Consider the following 21,540-nt stretch of genomic DNA (forward strand, 5'->3'; position numbering starts at 1 on the left):
TAGTCACGTAATCATTACCATTAAAGGGACATTAACAGATTTTGACATGTCACACGGCCATCATTTAGTACAATCAAAATTATACCAGTTTATTTGGGTTGTAGCTGTAGACTTTTATTTTATGTAGTACCAGAATGAGCTTACATCACAAATTGCCTTAAAGTTTTATACAATGTATGGGCTGACCTCAAAACTTGCTGCATCTTAAATATAAACATATTGTTGCAACTTTCATTTTGTTCTTTTATATAAATACACCATATCATGAAATCAGCCGACCACTCTCACAAACTCTGTGAATTTGCCTTTAAATATAGATTATGCAGTTGATTTTATGGTTCACCAACTTCTTTGGACAACCTAATAATAATAAAAGGGTGTAATTGTTTGCCTACCCTAAATTCTTCTCAATTTTGTACTCCCATCCAAATATTAACCTATTCACTACCTTTCTGCAAATTTGCCTTTAATATAGATTATGCAGTTGATTTTATGGTTCACCAACTTCTTTGCACAATCTAATAATAATAAAAGGGTGTAATTGTTTGCCTACCCTAAATTCTTCTCAATTTTGTACTCCAACCCAAATATTAACCTATTCACTACCTTTCTGTAAATTTGCCTTTAATATAGATTATGCAGTTGATTTTATGGTTCACCAATTTCTTTGCACAATCTAATAATAATAATAATAATAATAATAATAATGTGTAATTGTTTGCCTAACCTAGATTCCTCCCAATTCTGACTCCCGCCCAAATATTAACCTTGCCCTCTCTCCCCAAGAGCCGTCTTCTCGATATATAATTTAAAAGAAAGTTCACTACATCTTTTCCCCAAAAATGACTTGCCATATGTGTCAATCGTACTTCAAATTGTCTTTGTATCGCGCGAATGAAGCTGTCGAATTCGGCATGGTACGCTATGGTAAGTAGACCGAGAATATCAATTAACACTCCCAGGGCTTTTTAACTGTTACAAGAATCACGAGATATGATTAAAACAGTCAATACTATATTCGTTTATCGTGTGGTGGTTTAACGCTACGCAGGTGCAGGAGGCAAGATGGTCATAATGGTCAATTTTGTCCTACAAAGTCTGAACATTCCCAATGTCTTACTTAGAGAGGTGGGGGCAAAGCCCAAGATTAGAGAAAATCCCTCTCCATGCTGCTGGTGGTGCAGTTAGGCAAATTAATGTGAGCAGCAAAACTCTCATGCAGTCGCAGAATGCCACATGCATGTATATATACACATATAGCGGCATGAACGGAAAACAGAATTTGGTGCAGCATCATCCTATGAGAATTAAAATTATTCACTGCTCTGACATTAGACTTTTTATTGTTTATAATTTGTAAATTTTATGAGTGAATTTACGTTTCTTTCTCTGTTTCATTATACTACTCACATAAAGAAAATCCGCACTTATGTTTTACACAAAACCTGATAGTTGATTGATGCGAGCGTGTGCAGAATCTTGTTAACTCAAATTTGATACCAAATTTGATACCAAACACTCTAAATTGATAAAGATTGATATCAAAACAAAACACGATCAGGTTTTGGTGTAAGACGGGTTACATAAGTTATGACTTTCTCTATGTGAATAGTTCATTTTAATAATGTTTTGAATTGAAGTTGAAGTTTTGTTTTGAAGGTGGTATTATTTTGACTACTGTATTTACTATTATTACAGTTGCATGCCGTAGATATGATTTAAGCTATGGGGAAGGGAAAAGTAAAAGTGTCGACGTCCATTAAATTTACTGAAGCTTATGAGGACGCTTTCCTTCAAAAAATGCGGTGCACAGGCCAGATTGGCTCTCTTCGTCGGGGAGGTCATTGCAGTGTACTGGCCAGGCCGATTCCTTCATCCCGTGGAAATGATGCCCAATAGCCGCAAACACATTACGGCAGAGATGGCGGCAGGGGACCGTGTATTTTCCGGTTTTTTCATCCGGGCATTCGGGGAATGCAACTGCGCATGCGAAAAATTGATGGATTGGTTTGTTTACGTTGGTGGCGCTCATGATGTGTTTATAGATACGGTCGACGTGTTTTCTATTATTTGTACGAAGCAACTGGTTCACGATACTTGTCGAGCTATACGGTAGGAGAGCGTCGCATTCAAGGCGCCATATTTTTGAGCAGCCTGAAAAAACATGAAAATAAGAAAAACAATGATTAATGATGAAGATAACTTGAAGGAAAACGTGACAAAAAATGTAACTTGATAATTCTCGCCTTGTAGCGATTAGTTAAAAAAACACAACCCAGAATCTAGTATTGTTTTAGATTTCAAAGCACAGAGTATTTCATGTATTAAGATTAAAGCTGCATTTGTAGAGTAATATATTTGTAAAAAAATTTAAAATAAGTGAATAAGCGATTAAGTAAGCTTATTATCGTTACGTTTATTTGGATGGATGTCCACAATGGCAGATCTCTTCGAAAACGCTGTAGACAAAAACATAAAGTGAACAAATACTTCAAATGGTTATTTGTAATCAGCAACAACGCGAACAGCAACCGCAACAGCAACCACAACTAACGCATTAGGCCAAATAAAAAAATAAACATGTTTCACGTCCCCTCCCGCTTCCTTTTTTGAGGTTTCCTCAAATATATTTTTATTTTTTGAAATTCAGTTATAACTTTTCAAAAAATATGTCTAGAAGTTGTGATGCTTTCTATAGCCTTGTTAAGATACAAGAAACATTTTAGGAAGGTTTTGTGATCATTAGAGGGGTGTAACTCTCAGAACAACAAATAAAAAGGGCCTCCTCCTTTTTCCAGGCATTATTGTATACGCTAAAACAGCTCCAAGTATGGGTATTTACACCAATTTTGCGATAAAAATAGAAAATAAAAAGCCCCTCTTCCTCCTTTTTTTTTCGAAAACCCGGACGTGAAACATGTTTTATTTTTTACTTGGCCTTAAATAAGGATGATATGCCCTAATATTGACGATAATGATGGCCCGACTTAATCACATGTTTCCGTACGTCTCATGTTGCGACATAAACAATGTTCAGTGTAGGAAAGTTGTAAGTGGTATAATTTATTCGTCTTTAATATGGTTATGTACGCGTATATAGAAAAACCAATCAAAGTATTGCTCTTACCAGGATATTGGATGACGGATCTCTTCCTTCTACCTATTTTGGGAAAATAAGTCAAAACAGCACAGTCAGGGTTTGAATTTATAATTGCACAGAAACTTATATTAGGCACCACATCCAATTTGGTCCGATAGAACTATCGGTGCCCGACGACTCTTAACATCACTCCCTGGAGATGTAAGTAATTGTATCAAACATACCGATTTACAGTTGTTATTGTTTTTCATTTAAATAAAAAACAAATACACTGTACAAATGTTCAGGGTCCGATAAAAAAAAGTGCCATCGGTACCTCTTCGTGCATGGATAGCGCTATAGTACCAAAAAGATGTTGTGCATCATAAAGAAGGACTCCGACTTCTGTCATGATTATGTTTTGCTGATAAGCTATTCCATTTGATGTCCACACACCCACCATGGAAGAACAGACATTAAATTGCCGCACAAGGAACATGAATTTCAAATAAGGTCAGCTGAAGGGATAACTCCATTAAAATCTACACCACCTGTGTGTGTAAGTAAGGTCAACAGAAGGGCCCAATTGAGGAGAAATACAGGGTGGCCCAAAAGAAAACAGAACCCTCATAAGGCCCTCATTGCGCCCTATTTCTGAAAAGTTGATCAAATATATTTTGTATGTAAAAGAAATCTTTTATCGTTAGCTTGAATAAAGCAAAATAATTTTTGAACATATGCCCTTTTAAGAAATGTAACTGCCTTTCACTCTGTCAACGGGATGGGTCATGCTGTGGAGTGACCTGCAAGATCACCATACCTCACACCACTTGATTTCTTCCTTTGGGGCAAAATCGAAAGCAACATCTATGAGCGAGGACCACTAGCTAGCCTCCAAGATTTTCGCAACCATATTAGTGCTGCATACGCACGTATCTGCCGCATAAGGATGATATGCAACACACCGTCACCACCAGGTCAATAATTACATTTGTACAGACGGAATCACGTGTAAATGTAAACGCACCGTCAATCGCTAGATTACAAATAAATTGATTAAGAAAATAGAATTCACCTAGAGATATCTTTCCATTCCATTTAATGAAGAGTCATAACCCTATTGACCAGGATCATTGAGGCTTGCACTCTCTCATTGTGTCTATAGCATTGTCAGCCACAGACCGCACACAGTTTAATTCATAGAATACATACATGAGTTTGTGATTTGAAAATACCGCCACTTGACGATACTTTTTATTCATAGCATGTTGCAGCGTTAAAGTATGTTTAAATGTATGTTGATGGTGGTGCATTTTTCATTGATATGTCAATGTGTGATTATAATCTCAGATCGGAGAAAATGTTCTTTTATTTTTGGTTTATGTTTTAATCCATTGTTTGACTTGCAGTTGAATATATGTGTTTTAAGACTCTTGTCAGGGGATTGAACTTCCAGTCAGGGTATTGAAAACAAATAAAAACTGACAACAAATCGAATTTTCTTGTGTTGGTAACGTCAGTTAGGGTAATGAGCATGTGCAGATCGTAAAAACGTGTCATTTCAGCTAATGAATGGAGACGCTGTCGTATCTCATATTGTTCAGGTGATGTGCTTAGCCTAAGTCGCTCGGCCTATCTCGAACAAAATCACCATGCGTAGCTGTTAAAGAACTATTGGATTCGCACTACTATGACGGCAATTTTTGACATGAAGATACATGTATATGAATGATGACGCTGTGCGCAACACAATCGATGCAATAAGGACCATGGCTAAAACCTGTATTCGTTAAGGAGGCAACGAGGTAGAGGGCGGAGCAGCACAGTAAACTCACTTCATAATCAAAGACAAAGTAATTGTAATAATCTCCTATTACCTTCACAGCCAACTTCATCTGTTCCATCATCACAATCTTCTTGATCATCGCATCTCCAGTTACTTTGAATTGATGTTGCACCATTATCACATATGAATTCCTCTCCTTATGAAATACAAGCAAGAAATATGTTTACATGGAATTTGACCAATTTAAATATTTTTTCTATTCACATTATCAGATTGTTGATTCATTTTTCTATCATAAATGTAATATGAGAGTGTTTATCGTGTGGTTGAATTCATAAAAACAATAAGTGGTCTATCACAATCAGTAGTCAGTTATCAATCTCTCTTCGGTACATCGGTACCCAACAGAAGTGCATAGGAGGTGCTATACAATTCCACAGGGTTTATACAACCAGTTAATAAGGAGTGAAACCAAAATATGTCAGTAAAACTAAGGTTAAAAGGTCATGCATTATTATATAGGTTTTTAATTGTGATCTTAAAAAAAGGCGTTGACTAGGTTTTAGGATGTGCTTATTTCTGCTAACCTTCAACTTGGTCTTCATAAGGAGGCGGTGGTGATTCAGTAGATGACGATGGTGGTACGGTCTTGTCATATGGTGATGTATCAGTTGGTGTTGATGGTTGGTTAGGTGATGTTGGATAAGATGATGATTGATAAGATGTTACAGTGCAGCTGGTTTCATCACTCTCATCATTGCAGTCAGGAATAGCATCACATCTCCAGGATGAGACAATACATTGGCCGTTATCACAAGTCCATTGATCTTGATCACCTGTGTGAAAGTGAATTTCGTTATGCTAGTTAATTTTATATGCTAAGGAGAACAAAGGAAAGAAGTAACGAAGGAAAAAATGGATTGAAGATAAGAGAAAACATGCATGTGTACGTTTTCGCTCGGGGATGTGTTTGAGTAGATTAGGAAAGGTGGTTAGGGGGTGTATGTGGGGTGTGTGTGTATGTGTTCGCCGAGTCATTCAAAGCGAGGACAAGATATAATTTTTTACATTCAAAATGAGGACATTTTGACAAAGTGAGGTCAAAATCCGAGTCCTCGTATTTTGACTATGTTCATTGAATAACTCTCTTCCTATAGGGGGTATAGGAGGGTATACCCCCTATGTATGCGCGTTTACCGACAAAGTGAGGTGATCTCACTTTAAATGTGTTGTACCTAAAATATCCTGGCTTTGAATGCCGAGACAGACACATAATACACACGTGTGTATAACAAGTCCTGGCTTTGAATGCCCGCGCACGTAGGGGTAGGGGTGTGTGTGTGTGTGTGTGTGGGGGGGGGGGGGTGATCGGGGACATGCACTCTTCATTATTATGCCAGGCATTCATACCTTAGATGTCAAGTTACATAAGGGTTCGGCAACCGTTTTATGACCAGTTTTTAGTATACGTTGTTTCGTGCGTGACAAACACCAGACAACTTTAGAAATAGGTCATTAGACTGTAGAGGGCGGTCGACGTCGACAAACCGTTTTGCAGTCCAAAGCCGTTTTTTGCCATCGGCGTTATTCGCGCTCAGCGAATGACTCTTCTATGGTTTTTAAGGGGTGGTTTGTAATAAATTGCTATTCGTAGAATGGAAATCATACCGATATAGTCAATACAATACTCACATCCTCCACAATTTGTTTCGTCCTCACTGTCGGGACAGTCAACTATATCATCACAATACCAAGACCCCGGTATGGTTTCACCATCGTTGCACACAAATGGATCTCCTAACAGAAACAATGCACACTTGAGTTAAGGCAACGGACTGAAGCTTTTATCATTTTATTATGTCCGATTTGAGGGCTGGCGTATCGGAACATTTAGCCAATCAATATTAACGAGATTGTACAATCAACGTCCGTCCTGTGTTAGGCAGGTGTGAAATATACCTGACTGGACATTTTTAATTATATGTTAGACTGGTTCTATTTTGGAAATATGTGCTTATTTAAGCATCAAGCGTCATAGCTGGCAACCAAATTACTTTGGTTAATTCGGGTATGCTGAATTCAAATATTTTGTCTGTCAAGCTGTATTTGAACCCCAGGACCCTACCAAAGACCCCCACCCCACACCTACATGATCATACAGGGGAAAATTAAACTGGCTCCAACTTGCTGTCAAATTATTTTTCTGGGCCGAAGAATCACAAACATGTTACACATTTGAGCGTATAGTTACCAAGTTATAAGGCTCAACAGGTCCAAGGTTAATTCACATGTTGTACAGGGGGTGAAAATTAAAGCTGCTCCGATTTTCGTAAAAATGGATGCAAGCTGTTGCTCAAATCCAGGGTATTCAGGAAAAGAATAGTTTTTACTATCTGCGATGTGAAATTCAGAAGATAGGTGATAAATAAATAAATACAAATGCCATTGGATCCTATGGAATCCTACACATCTTTTAACTCTTTGCTGTGTATGTAGATAGTGCAAAGTATTCTTTTTCTGGACCATCTGAGCTAGGCAAACAATTTGCCTCAACGGAAATTGGAGCAACTTTCACTTTCCAGCCATACACAACAAGCAAATCGACCTTAGACCTTTTTATGAACAGCAAACAACTATCTTTGCAGAATTATTTGGGTAGCATGTAATTAAAATACACATACAGTATTATATAGATATAAAGCACCTGGCAGCCTAAATGCATTCTTATGTGTAATCGTTCATCAAGGGAATTCAATTGATTTAAATGAAGTGCCCAAAGTCATGGTGATAAAGAGGCTTGAGATCCGCACAAGACGTTAGTTAACTCACCGTAACTGTAGGATGAGAAATAGTCAATATAATAATCGTAGTAGTACGATGACGTATCCGGGCATACGTCAAGGGGTTCATCGCTACTGTCCGAACAATCCTCGATACCGTCACAATACCAGGTATCTGGAATACACCCACCATCAGCAACGCATTCAAACTCGTTTGCCATGCCTAGGAAAAATCAAGACAGCTTGTCAGGTTTTAATCAAGCTACGAGTGCTTTTTGGATCTTTTACGTATTTATTCAGCACTCGATCGGTGAGCCCAGAATAAAACCGGGGATACCCGGCTTTATTATTAATGTTAAATTTTACTGTAATTAAAGCACATCAGACTTAGTCTTTCAATGGACATTTATGTACACCAATGGCCATTACAATGGTGCAAAAAGTAGAAATTTGAAAAAAAAATTGAGGGCGTTGCTGTGTAGCAAATCACACATTATGGCTTTAAAAGAATTCTGGTAAATAACTCATACATGCCCCACAGTTGACCTCATCTGACCCGTCGCTACAGTCGGTGAATGAGTCGCAGACATGTTCATAAGGAATGCATTCCCCGCTGGTTGAACAAGGCGACTGCCCAAAAACACCTGTATATGCATAGAATAAAGAGTAATGATCACTAAACATAAAGTAACAGATAACCCAAATTATCGACATAAGTATAAACTTGTTTATGACTATCAAATTTTATTTCAATTTCAGATGAATAACTTGACGCATGCCATAAGAATTTAAAGGTCAAAGTTCATACATCAATTTTTGTTGTTGAACACAATTCAAATGATTACCTTAGCAATAAGGATTCGGGAAACAATAGTTTGCCTAGGTATGCCTACGACTCATCAGTCTGTGGGCATTTATGAAAAGGTCGAATGTCAACTTTGTGATTTGATAGTTTACAAAATGCGGTTCGTAAGCAGAAACTTCAACGTGTAGAAAATTATACAGATTATCTATTCAAAATTACTCTGCCATTAAAGCCTCTAGAACATCTATAGTGAACAGTAAAATTTGCACGAAAATACGTCAATTTAAGAACGTTAGTTTCCATATTATTTCCTTATTAACTGCAAATTTACTTGTTATGTAGCCTATATAGGTAGTTCTGAAAAGTTTCATCTGTAGGATTGTTCGTAATAATTATTTTATTTTTGATAGTTTTATTCTCTGGATTTTATTTTTGATAGTTTTTATTCTCTAGATTTGTCTATCAAAAATAAAATAATTATATAGTTAGTTAAAAGACCAATTATTGGCAATTTAATTTGGTTTGGGTAAAAAACAACCACATGATGTCGAAAATTAGTATTTGAATTATTTCTTAGTTCCAAACGTCGAGCTTGGTATATAATTTTGTGTGTGATCATGAAGGGAGGAGCGTGCGCTTATTTTATTCTTATTATCACAAAGAATCGATTCTCAAATCTTCCTTTGCTCTCGTGGTCACGAAAAACCTCAATATGACTCTTCTATAACGCAGAAATCACGGAGACTTCTTCTTCTTCTTAGCGTGTCCAAGCGCAGGGTCAAATGCGCCCGAGCCAATAGCTGACGCAGTGACGAGCAGAATCGTTGAATTCAGCTAGGTCCTTATGTGTGCAATGTTGCCCCATCTGTGGACAGACCAACAGGTTTTCCATAGTCTGTGGAACCGTTCCACACTCACAGGTACTTTTTTGTCCTTCTGGTAGGTATCCCCATTTCTGCCAAGCGACCTTGCACCTTCCGACCCCTGAGCTTAGTCTGTTGAGACACCGCCACTCAAGCCATGTGGAATCAGCTCCAGGTGGTAGTTGCTCACTGGGTTGAAGTCCCATAGCTGGTGAATTGGGAGATCTCTCTTTCCACCGGGTGAGTCTTTCCGCTTCCTTGGAGACTGTCCCAAGAGGATGAACTTTGCTTAGGAAGCTTCCTCTGGATATAAGGCGTTTGGGTGCAGCAGTCTGGTTGAACATGGGGTGCTTCATATCAGTGGTCTGACGCTCACGCTCTTTCATGCTGGTCACTTGTCGGCGTACATCTGGAGGGGCTATAACAGCTAAGGTGTAGAGACTCTCTGTTGGTGTTGATCGGAGGCATCCAGTGATAAGTCGACAGCATGAGTTGAGTGCTGGGTCTGAAACGCGCAGAAGTAATACTTTGTCCATCAGATTTCAATGATACCCAAGTAAAGTGTAAATCATGATTTTTTTAATCCCCAACTTACATGTCGGCGGGGATGCTGCTATCTCGCAGTTCATTTCGTCCATGCCATCGATGCAATCATCAAACTCGTCACATACCCAGTTCCCTGGTATGCAGGTACCGTCAATGCATTGAAACTCATCGGGATAACCTGTTTAAAACACATAAGCCCAAGTGTAGATTTAGTGAGTATTGTTTGGGTTAAAAAAATGTCATATTCAAATACAATCTTACACACTATGCTGAGTCAGTATTTAAAGATATTGTAGACATTGATTAATATTTAAGTTAAATTTTATTTATGCATTTCTAAACAATGTTAGAACACTTGCTCAATACGCTACACTACTGTCTGACACCCTGTATTTCTTTTCTGAATGGCGCATTATGAGTTTGGCAGAGTGTCAATTATCGATTTAATAGTCCCCTTGTTAAGTTCAATGTTACGCATGAATTATCTTACATTGTAGAACAAAGGATCAAGAGAAAACTAGAGGGCATCAAATCGATAACTCTTAAAGGAGTGTTTCGTGATCCTAGCTATAGCTAGCATCCTCTTTTTATGACATTTTTCAGTACATATCCACGAAAAAAGCCTATTCCCAAAATTTCAGTTGATTCCGATTTTGCGTTTGCGAGTTATGCATTATTATGTGTATTACACTGCTCCATAGACATGTGTTGTAATTTCGTTCTGGTGCACCAGAACGAAATTCAAATTTCACGATATCTTTGCAAAACGAATTAATCTGCAAGAAATATTTTGTACATAAACATTATGTAGCCAGAGGTTGCCAGTGATATAAAAATCTCAACTTTTTTTTGAGAAAAGTGTGGGGATGAGGCTGTGGATCACGAAATGCCCCTTTAAGTGATTCAGAATGGTAAGTGAGTAGGTCATGCGTATCATTAAGTTAACAAAGAGACAAACCGATATTCGACCCTCTGATAAGTTCTTATAACGATATACGGGGTTATTATTTTAATCGTTCATCGAGAGAACTTGAAGTAAAATGTTAGGTCTGTGTCGAATCTTACAGGTAGGAGGCTCGCAATCAGCCTCATCTTCTCCATTTCGGCATTCTGAAATTCCATTACATTGTTTAAAAGGTGGTATACAGTCACCGTTGAGACAAACAAAGGAGTCGTTGTTGCCTACAATAGGTGGAAATAAAATGGCAAAACTTTATGTTACTAGTAATGCAAATATGACATTCTTAAATTGATTATATGAATCACTTTAGTGCAGTGATAGGCTGATATCTTAAAAATATCAAGGCCGTCGACTTCCATAGTAAAGACTTGCAACTAATCGTGTTCCAAATAGAAGAATTCCTCAGGGCTCGTTTGGGACTAAGGTATAATCATTCACAGATGTACTAATTCAGAGGTACCTGGTAGGGACCGTCGACGTTTATAATATTGCCTGATACACAACTCATTACCTTACATTAACCCGTTACCTTTGTTAATAAAACATGAAAGGGGACCATAGATGTGACAAAATGCCTCTAGCATAACGGCAACATTCAACCTAAAAATCCCTGCAAAGACTATAATAAGACTGCATCATTCCCAACATGTTCGTAACATCTGCCCTGGCTTTACGGAACACGGGTTAGCTGAAAACCTGATTAGCCGATTTAAATTTCCGATAGGTCAAACTGTCATGGAAAGCTATTAGGGTAGCTAACCTTACCAAATGTACTTAACAAATATTGTATTGTTTTTCTTGAACCCTTTACTCTAAATTACATTTAAATTGATTACAGGTGAGAGCTTACATTCAAATTCTTGGCACTCAATTTGATTTTCATCACTGTGGTCGAAGCAATCATGGAACCCATCACAGTGCCAATCATATGGTATGCACTGACCATTAGCACAAACATACTCATCCTCAGAGCCTAAAAATTAAAAATATACAAACAATAATCGCAAATGCAATGATATCTCGGGAATATGTTTTTTTTTATTCTGTATCGGGAGGGCGGGTTAGTGCCGTGGTCTTCTCACTCGCTTCTCACCACTGTGGCCCGGGTTCAATTCCCTGCGGTGCCACATGTGAGTTTGGTTGCCGATCCATGCTCGTCCTCGCAGGTTTTTCTCCGGGTTCTCCGGTTTTTCTCCTGCTTCTAAAATCGGACCTCTTCCCATATCCCTGTCCCGTCATATCCGGAGGCATCCCTTGAATTTAGTAGCTTCTGAGAACTATTGGGTTTAGCCTTGCTTCGGTCGAATGTAATTAATAAATAAATAAATAAATAAATAAATAAATAAATAAATAAATAAATAAATAAATAAATAAATAAATAAATAAATAAATAAATAAATAAATAAATAAATAAATAAATAAATAAATAAATAAATAAATAAATAAATAAATTTAAAAAATAAATAAATAAAATATTATGAATATACTTACAAAGTCCACAGACTCCAATAGTTGTCAAATCCACCTGTTGGCCGAGGAAGAGACATGGTACAACATAATCCAATACCAGGGAACACATGGCATCAAATTCAGGGAAGAATGCACATACACTATCCACACATTGTTGGTAGGTTATCTTGGGGTCGAGATCATCATTGCAAATTGGCAATGTATCTAGAATATATAAAAATATGGGATGATTTACGGTTTTTTAAATGATCCCCTTTGGCTCAAAATAAAACGATTACTAAAGTAGGAATTCTTAGACATTTACTTTTAAGATGCACTGTGAACCTTAACCAATGTATAGCTATAGGTTTCTTTTCATTCATTCATTCATTCATTCATTCATTCATATTTATTTCCATAAAAATCAAAGACATTGCATAAAAATAATATATACAAACACGGTACATATGGAGGAAAAGGCTGGAAGACCAAAAAGATCTGAAAGTTAGCTTTTCCCTAAATCAAATGAAATTAACAAAATAAATCAACATCACATAACATAACATCTATTGATACCAACATATTAAGTACAAACATTCCCCACATAATTTCCCTATGACATCCTAATGTAAGCGCGCCCATGCAAATTTGGGCGATTCTGGCAATGCACAAAAGTATAGGCAAAATAGATTTTTGGCATAAAATTCTACGAACATGCGATTTTCACCAAATTTTCTTCTTATATAAAAGAAGAAGTAAAAAGTCAGTAGCTCTTGGAATAAATTTACAAGAGCGAAATGAAAATCATGGATATTACTGTAGAAACCAACGGCGGGCCTCATCAACCATTTCCCCACCCCTCTATGGTCATTGTTGATGGCCGGTCCTACCCCGGGTAAGGTGCTGAGGTAAACATTTCATCACTAAAATGAGCACAAATGACGGATCTACGATTAGCTTAGGTCGTTTGGGCGTAAATACGTGCATTGTTTATGACTGATAAAACATCTTAGGGGATACAACCCCACCCCCGTCGTAGTTCTCGGGTTAAACGAATGAAATAAATCTAAATAAATTAAAGTAAAACATTTGAAGTTCTTTGATAGGTACCTACCGTTCACAAAGATGTTACAATATTCAATAGCATGACGATGATTATGTTTATTCCGATCACATATTGTGTTGTGACAGTCTCGGCATGCGGCACATTTAGGATCTGTACGCCAGCTATCGGCAAACTTTACTATGTCGGTTACCTGAAAAGAATGTACAGTATACATGCATTTAGCGTTATAGCGCCTTCATGTGCAACGATAATTGGCATGATAATACACGAAACAAAATTAGGTTACTGCCAAGGCTTGGCTTCTGTATGATGCGCTATATAAATCTCTTTATTATTATTATTATTATTATTATTATTATTATTATTATTATTATTATTATTATTATTATTATTATTATTATTATTATTATTATTGTGGCAAGATTCCGTTAAAATCGGACAGAGCTATAGTATCAAAACAATAATGTGATTAAGATATTGATAAACGCTACAACGCGTTGAAGTGTTTATCAAGTGTTATGATGCCGATATAAACATGTCGCATTTATCTCTAGGGTGATTGGTTAAGGGGGTACTACACCCCTCGATAAATTTGTGTCTATTTTTGGACTTTTCCCAAAAACTAATAACACAGTGGTAACAAAAGTTATGTTTATTATAGGGGCAAGAAATCCAATTACTACAGTGGAATTTCAGTGACCCAAGACAAGCGGTTCGTTATTTATGCTAAGAAATAAGGTACCGCTAGGATGTACGTTATTTCCTATTATATATACTGAACCGCTTGTCTTGAGTCACTGAAATTTCAGTGTAGTAATTGGATTCCTTGCCCCAATAATATACATAACTTTTGTTACTAGTGTGTTATTATTTTTTGAGAAAAATGCAAAAATAGTCACAAATTTACCACAGGGGTGTAGTACCCCCTTAATGAGTTTAATATAGCTTTTAGCAACACATGACATTTACCACCTCTCTGTTTCCTGTTTCTAAGTCATCTCTTTTGATGCCATTGTTAATGCCACAAAGGCCACACAATATACCATCCAGCTGGGTACCCGGATCCACTTCAAATACAGCCCTAAATGGACTAGACCAGGTGATGGTTAAACCAATATTCAAAGTCACTTTCTGAAATATGCAATAATTATAAAGGTTACAATTTTAAATGTATTTTATAAGCTTATTTCCTTCATCAGTTTGCTTTACACTGTCTTTAGTCCTTCCCCACACAGGGGCGTCGCTAGACCAATATGATTCGGGGGGTGTACAGTATGGTTTGCCGGCGGAAATTTTTTGTAATTTGTTGACCCAATTTTTTTTTAGCCAGGACGGCGCTCAGAAATCTAAAAAGTGGGGGGGATTTTCAATTTACTTTTTAACTAGTAACTACTATACCATTCACAGTATGTCTATTACGTTACAACAACACAATTTCGTAACACATTTATATGTTATATGGCTCTCACAATTTGCCGACAATCACACATACCTTTGACTACGTTTGCCGACAGTCACATGGTTTTGCCGACAGCAGTCAAATTTTGCCGATAAATTTGTGTATTGGGGGTGTCACCCCCATACCCCCCCCCCCTCTAGCGACGGCCCTGTCCCCATGTTCCCACTAAAAGAGATTTTATTACAAAATGCAAAGAATGCGTTAGTACATTGCAAGCTGAACACCTGTTGCTAGTTGCCAGTCGGGTCTTTATTCAAATATCTAAAAAGGGGGACAAATAATCACACAATAGAAATATATCTATGATGTATCTGATGGCTCGTGCTGATATGAATTTTCATTAAACATTGAAAATGACGGTTTGGCCATGGAATAAAGACTTACTACGGCATTTCTGTATCTTTCAATCGTACCCCATTTGAGTTCGGCAGTTTGGGTTTTAATAAGTTGATCATCAAGGAAAGTCTCAAACTTTCCATTTAGGACAATAATCTGAAGAAAAGTGAAAATACAAATAAAATTTGATTAATATTCTAATGATAATATATTTGTTTGGATTTAAAGATGTTGATTTTAAATTAACAGTATCCCATTTCGGCATATGGAACATAGCTCAATCCTAATCCCTTAATTAGCACTAAACTGCAACAAAAGTCAAATTTTGGTGTTTTTGCTATATATTTGAGGGAAAATGGGCCAAAAACAGTTTTGCATTTTTTTATATATAATTGCAGTCACGAACTTTAAAGGCTTGACTAGGTCTAAGTATCTTTTATTAATATTAGCAATTGGTTATAAATTTACTTGGAAAAGATCCGATATTTTTTTCTGAAATGCTTAAACTGAAATTAGTATTTTTACAACTTATCATTGGCTTGATATTCATCTCATAGCTTACAAAAAACACCCTAAAACCCACGTTTTGGTCCTCATATCTATATAAAAAATATTGAAATTTGGCTTTTATTGCCAGATCGCGTTAACTAACATGACTAAAGGAATATGATGTTGCTATATTTCAGTTGGCAATACAGGATATTTTTTAATCGCAATCAATATTATACGGGAGTATTTATACCTGGCAATGTATGACCATTTGTCATGAATTTATATTGCTGCCTGAAACGGATTCAGAACACGTCTGGTATTTTAATTTTCTAGGGGCGTGTGCTTGGTGTGGGGTGTATTGGGGGTATTTTATGGTAGGTTGGGTGGATGTAAAGTGAGGGGGTGTGGGGGGTATAGGTGGGGTAAAGTGAATGTAGGTGTGTAGGAGTATATTTGTGACGTGTCATGTCAAAAGGAGACACTTTTGGGCAGGTTATCAATTTTGAGGTTTTTACATATCTTAAATATAGAGATATTTTGCTCCACAACGCCGTTTTCCCCAGTGAAATCGGACATTCATAAGCGAAGATATTTAGTTCATAATTTATGGTATTACAAAATTGGAAATTGAGATATCGGCCTTTAAAAATATTATTGACAATGTTGAGAGTAGGAATTACCTTGAAAAATGTCTCAAAAATACAAGATGCCAATTATATTCTGGTTTTAAATTATCAGACAATATTTTTAACATTAATAACATCACAAATTCGCAACAAACCCAAATTGTGAAAAAGTCACACCAGGGCAGATTTTTGGTTATTTCTCCATTTACGATCCTGCCCAAAAGTGTCTCCTTTTGACATGACACGTCACATATGTATATACAGTCATCTGTTATAAAGCAGCACTACAGAAAAGAGTGAGCAAAAGACAAAACATAACTGTTGAACGTATATAACTTACAGAATCCCCGATGCGGATCTCTAGTGATTTCATTACGGATATCTTTGGTTGGTAAACAAGTCTTTCCAAATTCCCTATTATTTCCAGCGGTATCGATGCATTTCCACATGGTTTTATCAATGTATAGCTGCATCGTCCGTGATATTCATAGTGGACACAATCAAAAGTCTTGAATAAAGGATCGTCAGTAATTATGCATTTGTTTCCTTAAAAGATAAATGAAGGAATATAATTATACGGGCATTTCCCATTTTCGATGATTATTTCTAGGCAAAAACATGTGATACGTAATATGGCAAACCTGGCAAATTTTAGAGCAAGTTTCCGCAGTCTCGAGTCAGTCTCTTCAATAGGCACACAAAACCACTCTGGGGTCCAAAAGCTTGAAAAGTCTTGGATTATTTTAAACTGGGTAAGGTAATGAAAGTAGAGTCCCAGTTTTTCGTTACCCGACCCGGTCCCGCAAAATTGCTGGTCTAATAATTCATCATTTCCAAATACTTCATTATTTGATATTTTGTCAAGTTTTAGAGAAACAAAAACTATTTGACACTATTCCTCATCAACAAAAACGCATTTTATGCATCCTTTATGAATAAGGGGTATAAATGCACTCAATTGATATCATGACATTGCTCGCATCACAGTAAATTTAACAGGTCTGCATTTTAGTCTATTACATTTTAGGGCACGTTTCCTCAGTCTTCCTCAGTATATACCAATATTCCGATACGCACTTTCCTGTCCATGTATTACCGATACATTGATTTCTTAATACTAGTCTTTGTCACATGTTGGTTCAGATGCGGCATTTACCGTATCACATTCAGGGTGTTTATAGTGAATATACCGCATTTTGAGTATATCGTATACGATAATCCCTGTATGTGTACCGATACTCTTGCTGTTTAAAGTGAGACACAGTTACCGCACAAATTCTATACCATCTAACATTACCGTACATTTGTAATGACCCCGAGTTCACACGGGGAATGTGTAAATATTGTGGCGCGAGCAATAAACAGCCCATTCAACAATATGATCATGGCGGCAAACATGTAGACTATGCCATAGTCGATTTTTGATAAATAAAAATGTTATTAATCATGATGAACGCATTCAGTTGAACTCGAAATTATACTGATATTTAGTAGGCCTACATCAAAATACTAGAATAAAATGGTTATGAAAAAGTTTAGGCTATATAATTAATTTGTGACAGTAAAAGTAAAGTATAGGCCCTACGTAGGCTTATATTATTGAATGCAACATATCATAATGGCATAATTATAATGACACTTCAATACTGAACAATTCTAATTTTAGAATCTGCCAGTTTATTATCCGAAAAACCGACTATGGACTTTCACTTTTAAGCAGAACTTTACCCCGGGACTCACACACTGTCAATCATACTTGTTTATCAATAAAATCTAACCACAAGACTAAGCATGGTGGTACAATACGCGCTAGATGCATACGTTCATCCACCAGCACAAAAGCGCCGCATTCCCCAGATAGTTGTGTACCATGTATAGTTATAATGGTACCAGTACGCGTCGGGAGGATTTAAACAATAACGAGATCTGGGCGACCAATCACAAGCCAGATTCATTTTTAAAGATGCATTACATCATCACCAATTTTAGTTAGGACAGAAATTGGCCTAACTCTCAAGGCAAAGTCAGTAGTCCACTTGGGAAGCTAACAAACAGAGGGCGTACGGTGACTGAAAAGATCAGTTGTGAAAATCTATCAATTGTGCACTCATTAATTAAATCAGAGTTTTAAGCTTAAATGTAATAGCCAGAGTAGTGCACAATTGGCAAGTGGATAACTCTTGGGGGGTGCATGTCCTGCGCGCATTCTACCCACCATGAAGAAACTCCTACTTCCGGTAATACTGGTATACAATTTATACTACACCACATTTCGCCATACTGCATTTTAGAAACGCTTGCTGTTAGAATAAGAAAAATTTTAATTGTAATTATTGCACAGGTCACGGCAACCCTGTGACCTTTCCGGAAAAAGCCGAGTGGCAGGTTTTTCAAATAGATATTTTCTGTGTAAAAACTGTACCAACAGATAGGTAATGGAATATATGAATATTAACTGTACATCTATCATAACAATTTTTGATAACAACTTGCGTCACAATTGATCTAGTATAGAAGGTAGAGAATTTATTTCAATGTTATATATGTTACCCTCGCGGTAATTATTAACCAGGTTTAAAATGTTGGGGTGGCATGCGAAAGATGAACCTGTAATGCAAGGACGAAATGTAATCAGTGATGCCATTCAGTAGAGTTTATTAACTTATCTAAAACTAACAAGTATCTGTTTACTAAGTATTGTTAGTAATATGTGTTAATATATATATAACTGTATACGGCCTCAGCAACAAATCTTGATACTTTAACAAGACGTGGGCATCTGACTTCAGCTTAAGAATACTAATCATGATTTGTTGCCAATTAAGTCGATGTTTTAATTAATAGATATCTTTCTTTTGTTAATCATAATCACTCACTTGGCCTATATTCCTGTTCACAAATCTCATAACTAAATGTAATGTTTAAGAATAATTAGACCTTTTGTATACATTAATTATGCATCTTTAAATTAGTAAGGACAGGTTTAGATTTTGTTTCTTCATGTTCATTAATTTTCTAAATAATATTTCTTTAGTTATGACTTTATCTTTACTTCCTTAAAATAGCCAAATATTATAGAGCACAAAATGTATCTGTGTATTAGAATGCATACTAGTCATGGTAGGATAAAATGCAAATCTCTTATTTGAGTAGAAAAACCTCTTTTCAAAATAGCCAGCCAATGTTTTGATACAATTATCTTGCCACAATAGGAGATTTCTAACTTCTGAATCACTTACAATAGAAAGACCTTGGGCTACTCTTAATACTTTCTGGGTGGAACAATGCACCTTGGGTGTATTAAGTGGCAACACTATTCTGTTTTCCTGGTGCTTCATTATGCATGACTGCTTAAACTTAAGGACAATTCCTTAGATAATACACCTTAAGTTGGGTGCTTAATACTCCCAATTTACTCCTACTTACCTATGTGGCAGTAACCACACCTATCTATAAATAGCATCTTTTTCTGTTTCATATTACTTTACTAGGTTTTGCTTTCACGATAATGGAAACTCACAATTTGATATTGGTCCAAAATATCTATATAAACTGTTTCTTAAAATCCAATCTTATTAACAAGTAATTTTGCATAGTTATTGGTTATCTTAAATATTAGGCCTGTGTAATAATACTCTATCGAGAGTCTAGTATGTTATAAGGCCTACATGTTCATGTTCATATTATTACCATGACTACTAGTCTTCTGACTAACATGAAATGACTTACAGAAGTTAATAATATTAACTTCATTTATAGCATGTCCTAAATTTGTTAAGTACATCATGTACTGATATATTATTCCTTCTTATACTTTTGGTCCTGAGACATAATCATGAGTGATCAACTTCCAACTTAAGTTATAATGTAGCAAACATAAACTTCTAAATACTTTGAAATAGATATATCAGTACTGATACACTTTGTTTCCAAATTTACCATATCAACAGTTCAAAATCATCTTTCAGAATATCCTTATCCATTTTAATGATAAGAATCACATTTAAACCACTTTAATTAAAATAATCAAATAATTTGCACATACCTGTAATGCAAGGACGAAATGTAATCAGTGATGCCATTCAGTAGAGTGATGACATCACAATTTCAGCATCTTCACAACTCACTGGACTGTACCAAAATTTGTGAGGGGTGGCTGATTTTCCACAAAACATTTGACATACAGATTTTAGCCTGCATAAATTTCATGGGCCTTACACCCTCCCCCCGAAAAATAAAGGGTCGTCCCGACATTTACAGGTATACGTAAACTATATGCACAAAAAAAATAACATCAGTTATATGGCATTGTGTTTGAAAAACACACATATCTATGCATCATAGCACGGGCATAGATAAAAGAATATAGCAATGTTCATTGGTCCAAAGATCGTCTTGCCGGAAACATCTCAGGAACGGGTTCTCATTGGTAAAGAGCAAGAATGCCCAAAGCTGCAACCAACCACACATCCCGGTAGTGTCATGGAAACAGGTGCATCCATCTGTTCGAATGGCCATTTCTCACAGGTAGAGCGTCATCGTTGACCGCTACGGATCAGTAAAATTCCAATGTTGGTTCCTGAGCTGACATGTATTTCATGATTCAAGAGTCTTGGACGTCAAAATTATATGCACAGTTTGCCTTAGGAGACAGTGTAGCAATAGGTAGCAAACACCAAATAGACAGTCAATTCTTCAATATCATTTCTAGTTGACATCAGAAACTTCAGCATCAACAGTAGTAAGTTGTGACATTACATGTTATTGTTGATCACCCTTGACGTCGCCTAGCTCACACACACTACGCGTAGCAATATTTATCTCCAGTTAGAATTTCTGTCACTTCCACTACTATTCCATGTAATTGCTACACTGTTGAATCAGGTTATTCATTATATTCCATTTCATGTGCAAAGTTCATAGTTCTGGCAGTTTAATAGTAATCAATGTTCAAGTTCAACAAATTCATTAGCTTTAACTGATGACATCACATTAAGATAGGGGGCTGCTGTTGATAAGGTGGCACATATTGAGGAAAATATGGTGGTATCTGCTGTGGTTGTTGCAGTAAGGGCTGCGGTTGGTGGTATTGGCTAAAAGACATGTGAGGAGGCATAAGATAATTGGCACTGATGAGGCTGGGGTTTGTAAGGTGAGGGGGATATGGGAATGTCCCTTGGGTACCATTCGGACTATACCAGTTGGTTTGCAGCTGCATACAACTAGCGTTTGGTTCTCCTAAGGTGTCATATGTGAAAGTGTTTGGTGGTCTCCTCTGTCTGGTGGGGTGTT

The 21,540-nt window shown here is 36.6% G+C and overlaps 1 protein-coding gene across 1 annotated transcript; it reads right to left on the minus strand.

The window, feature by feature from the left end:
* Positions 1-1,453: 1,453 nt before the first annotated feature.
* Positions 1,454-16,781, minus strand: LOC140162708 (uncharacterized). The gene is made up of 16 exons (XM_072185982.1): positions 16,589-16,781; positions 15,179-15,286; positions 14,305-14,466; positions 13,384-13,525; positions 12,312-12,494; positions 11,671-11,793; positions 10,925-11,041; positions 9,909-10,037; positions 8,176-8,289; positions 7,695-7,868; positions 6,558-6,662; positions 5,453-5,701; positions 4,957-5,061; positions 3,128-3,160; positions 2,415-2,459; positions 1,454-2,154 (listed from the first exon to the last, which is right to left on the minus strand). Exons 1-16 carry the CDS (start codon positions 16,619-16,621, stop codon positions 1,766-1,768), a joined length of 2,211 nt encoding a protein of 736 aa, XP_072042083.1. The 5' UTR covers positions 16,622-16,781; the 3' UTR covers positions 1,454-1,765.
* Between the last annotated feature and the right edge of the window lie 4,759 nt (positions 16,782-21,540).

This window comes from Amphiura filiformis, chromosome 10 (assembly GCF_039555335.1).
Source record: "Amphiura filiformis chromosome 10, Afil_fr2py, whole genome shotgun sequence".
Classification (NCBI taxonomy): domain Eukaryota; kingdom Metazoa; phylum Echinodermata; class Ophiuroidea; order Amphilepidida; family Amphiuridae; genus Amphiura; species Amphiura filiformis.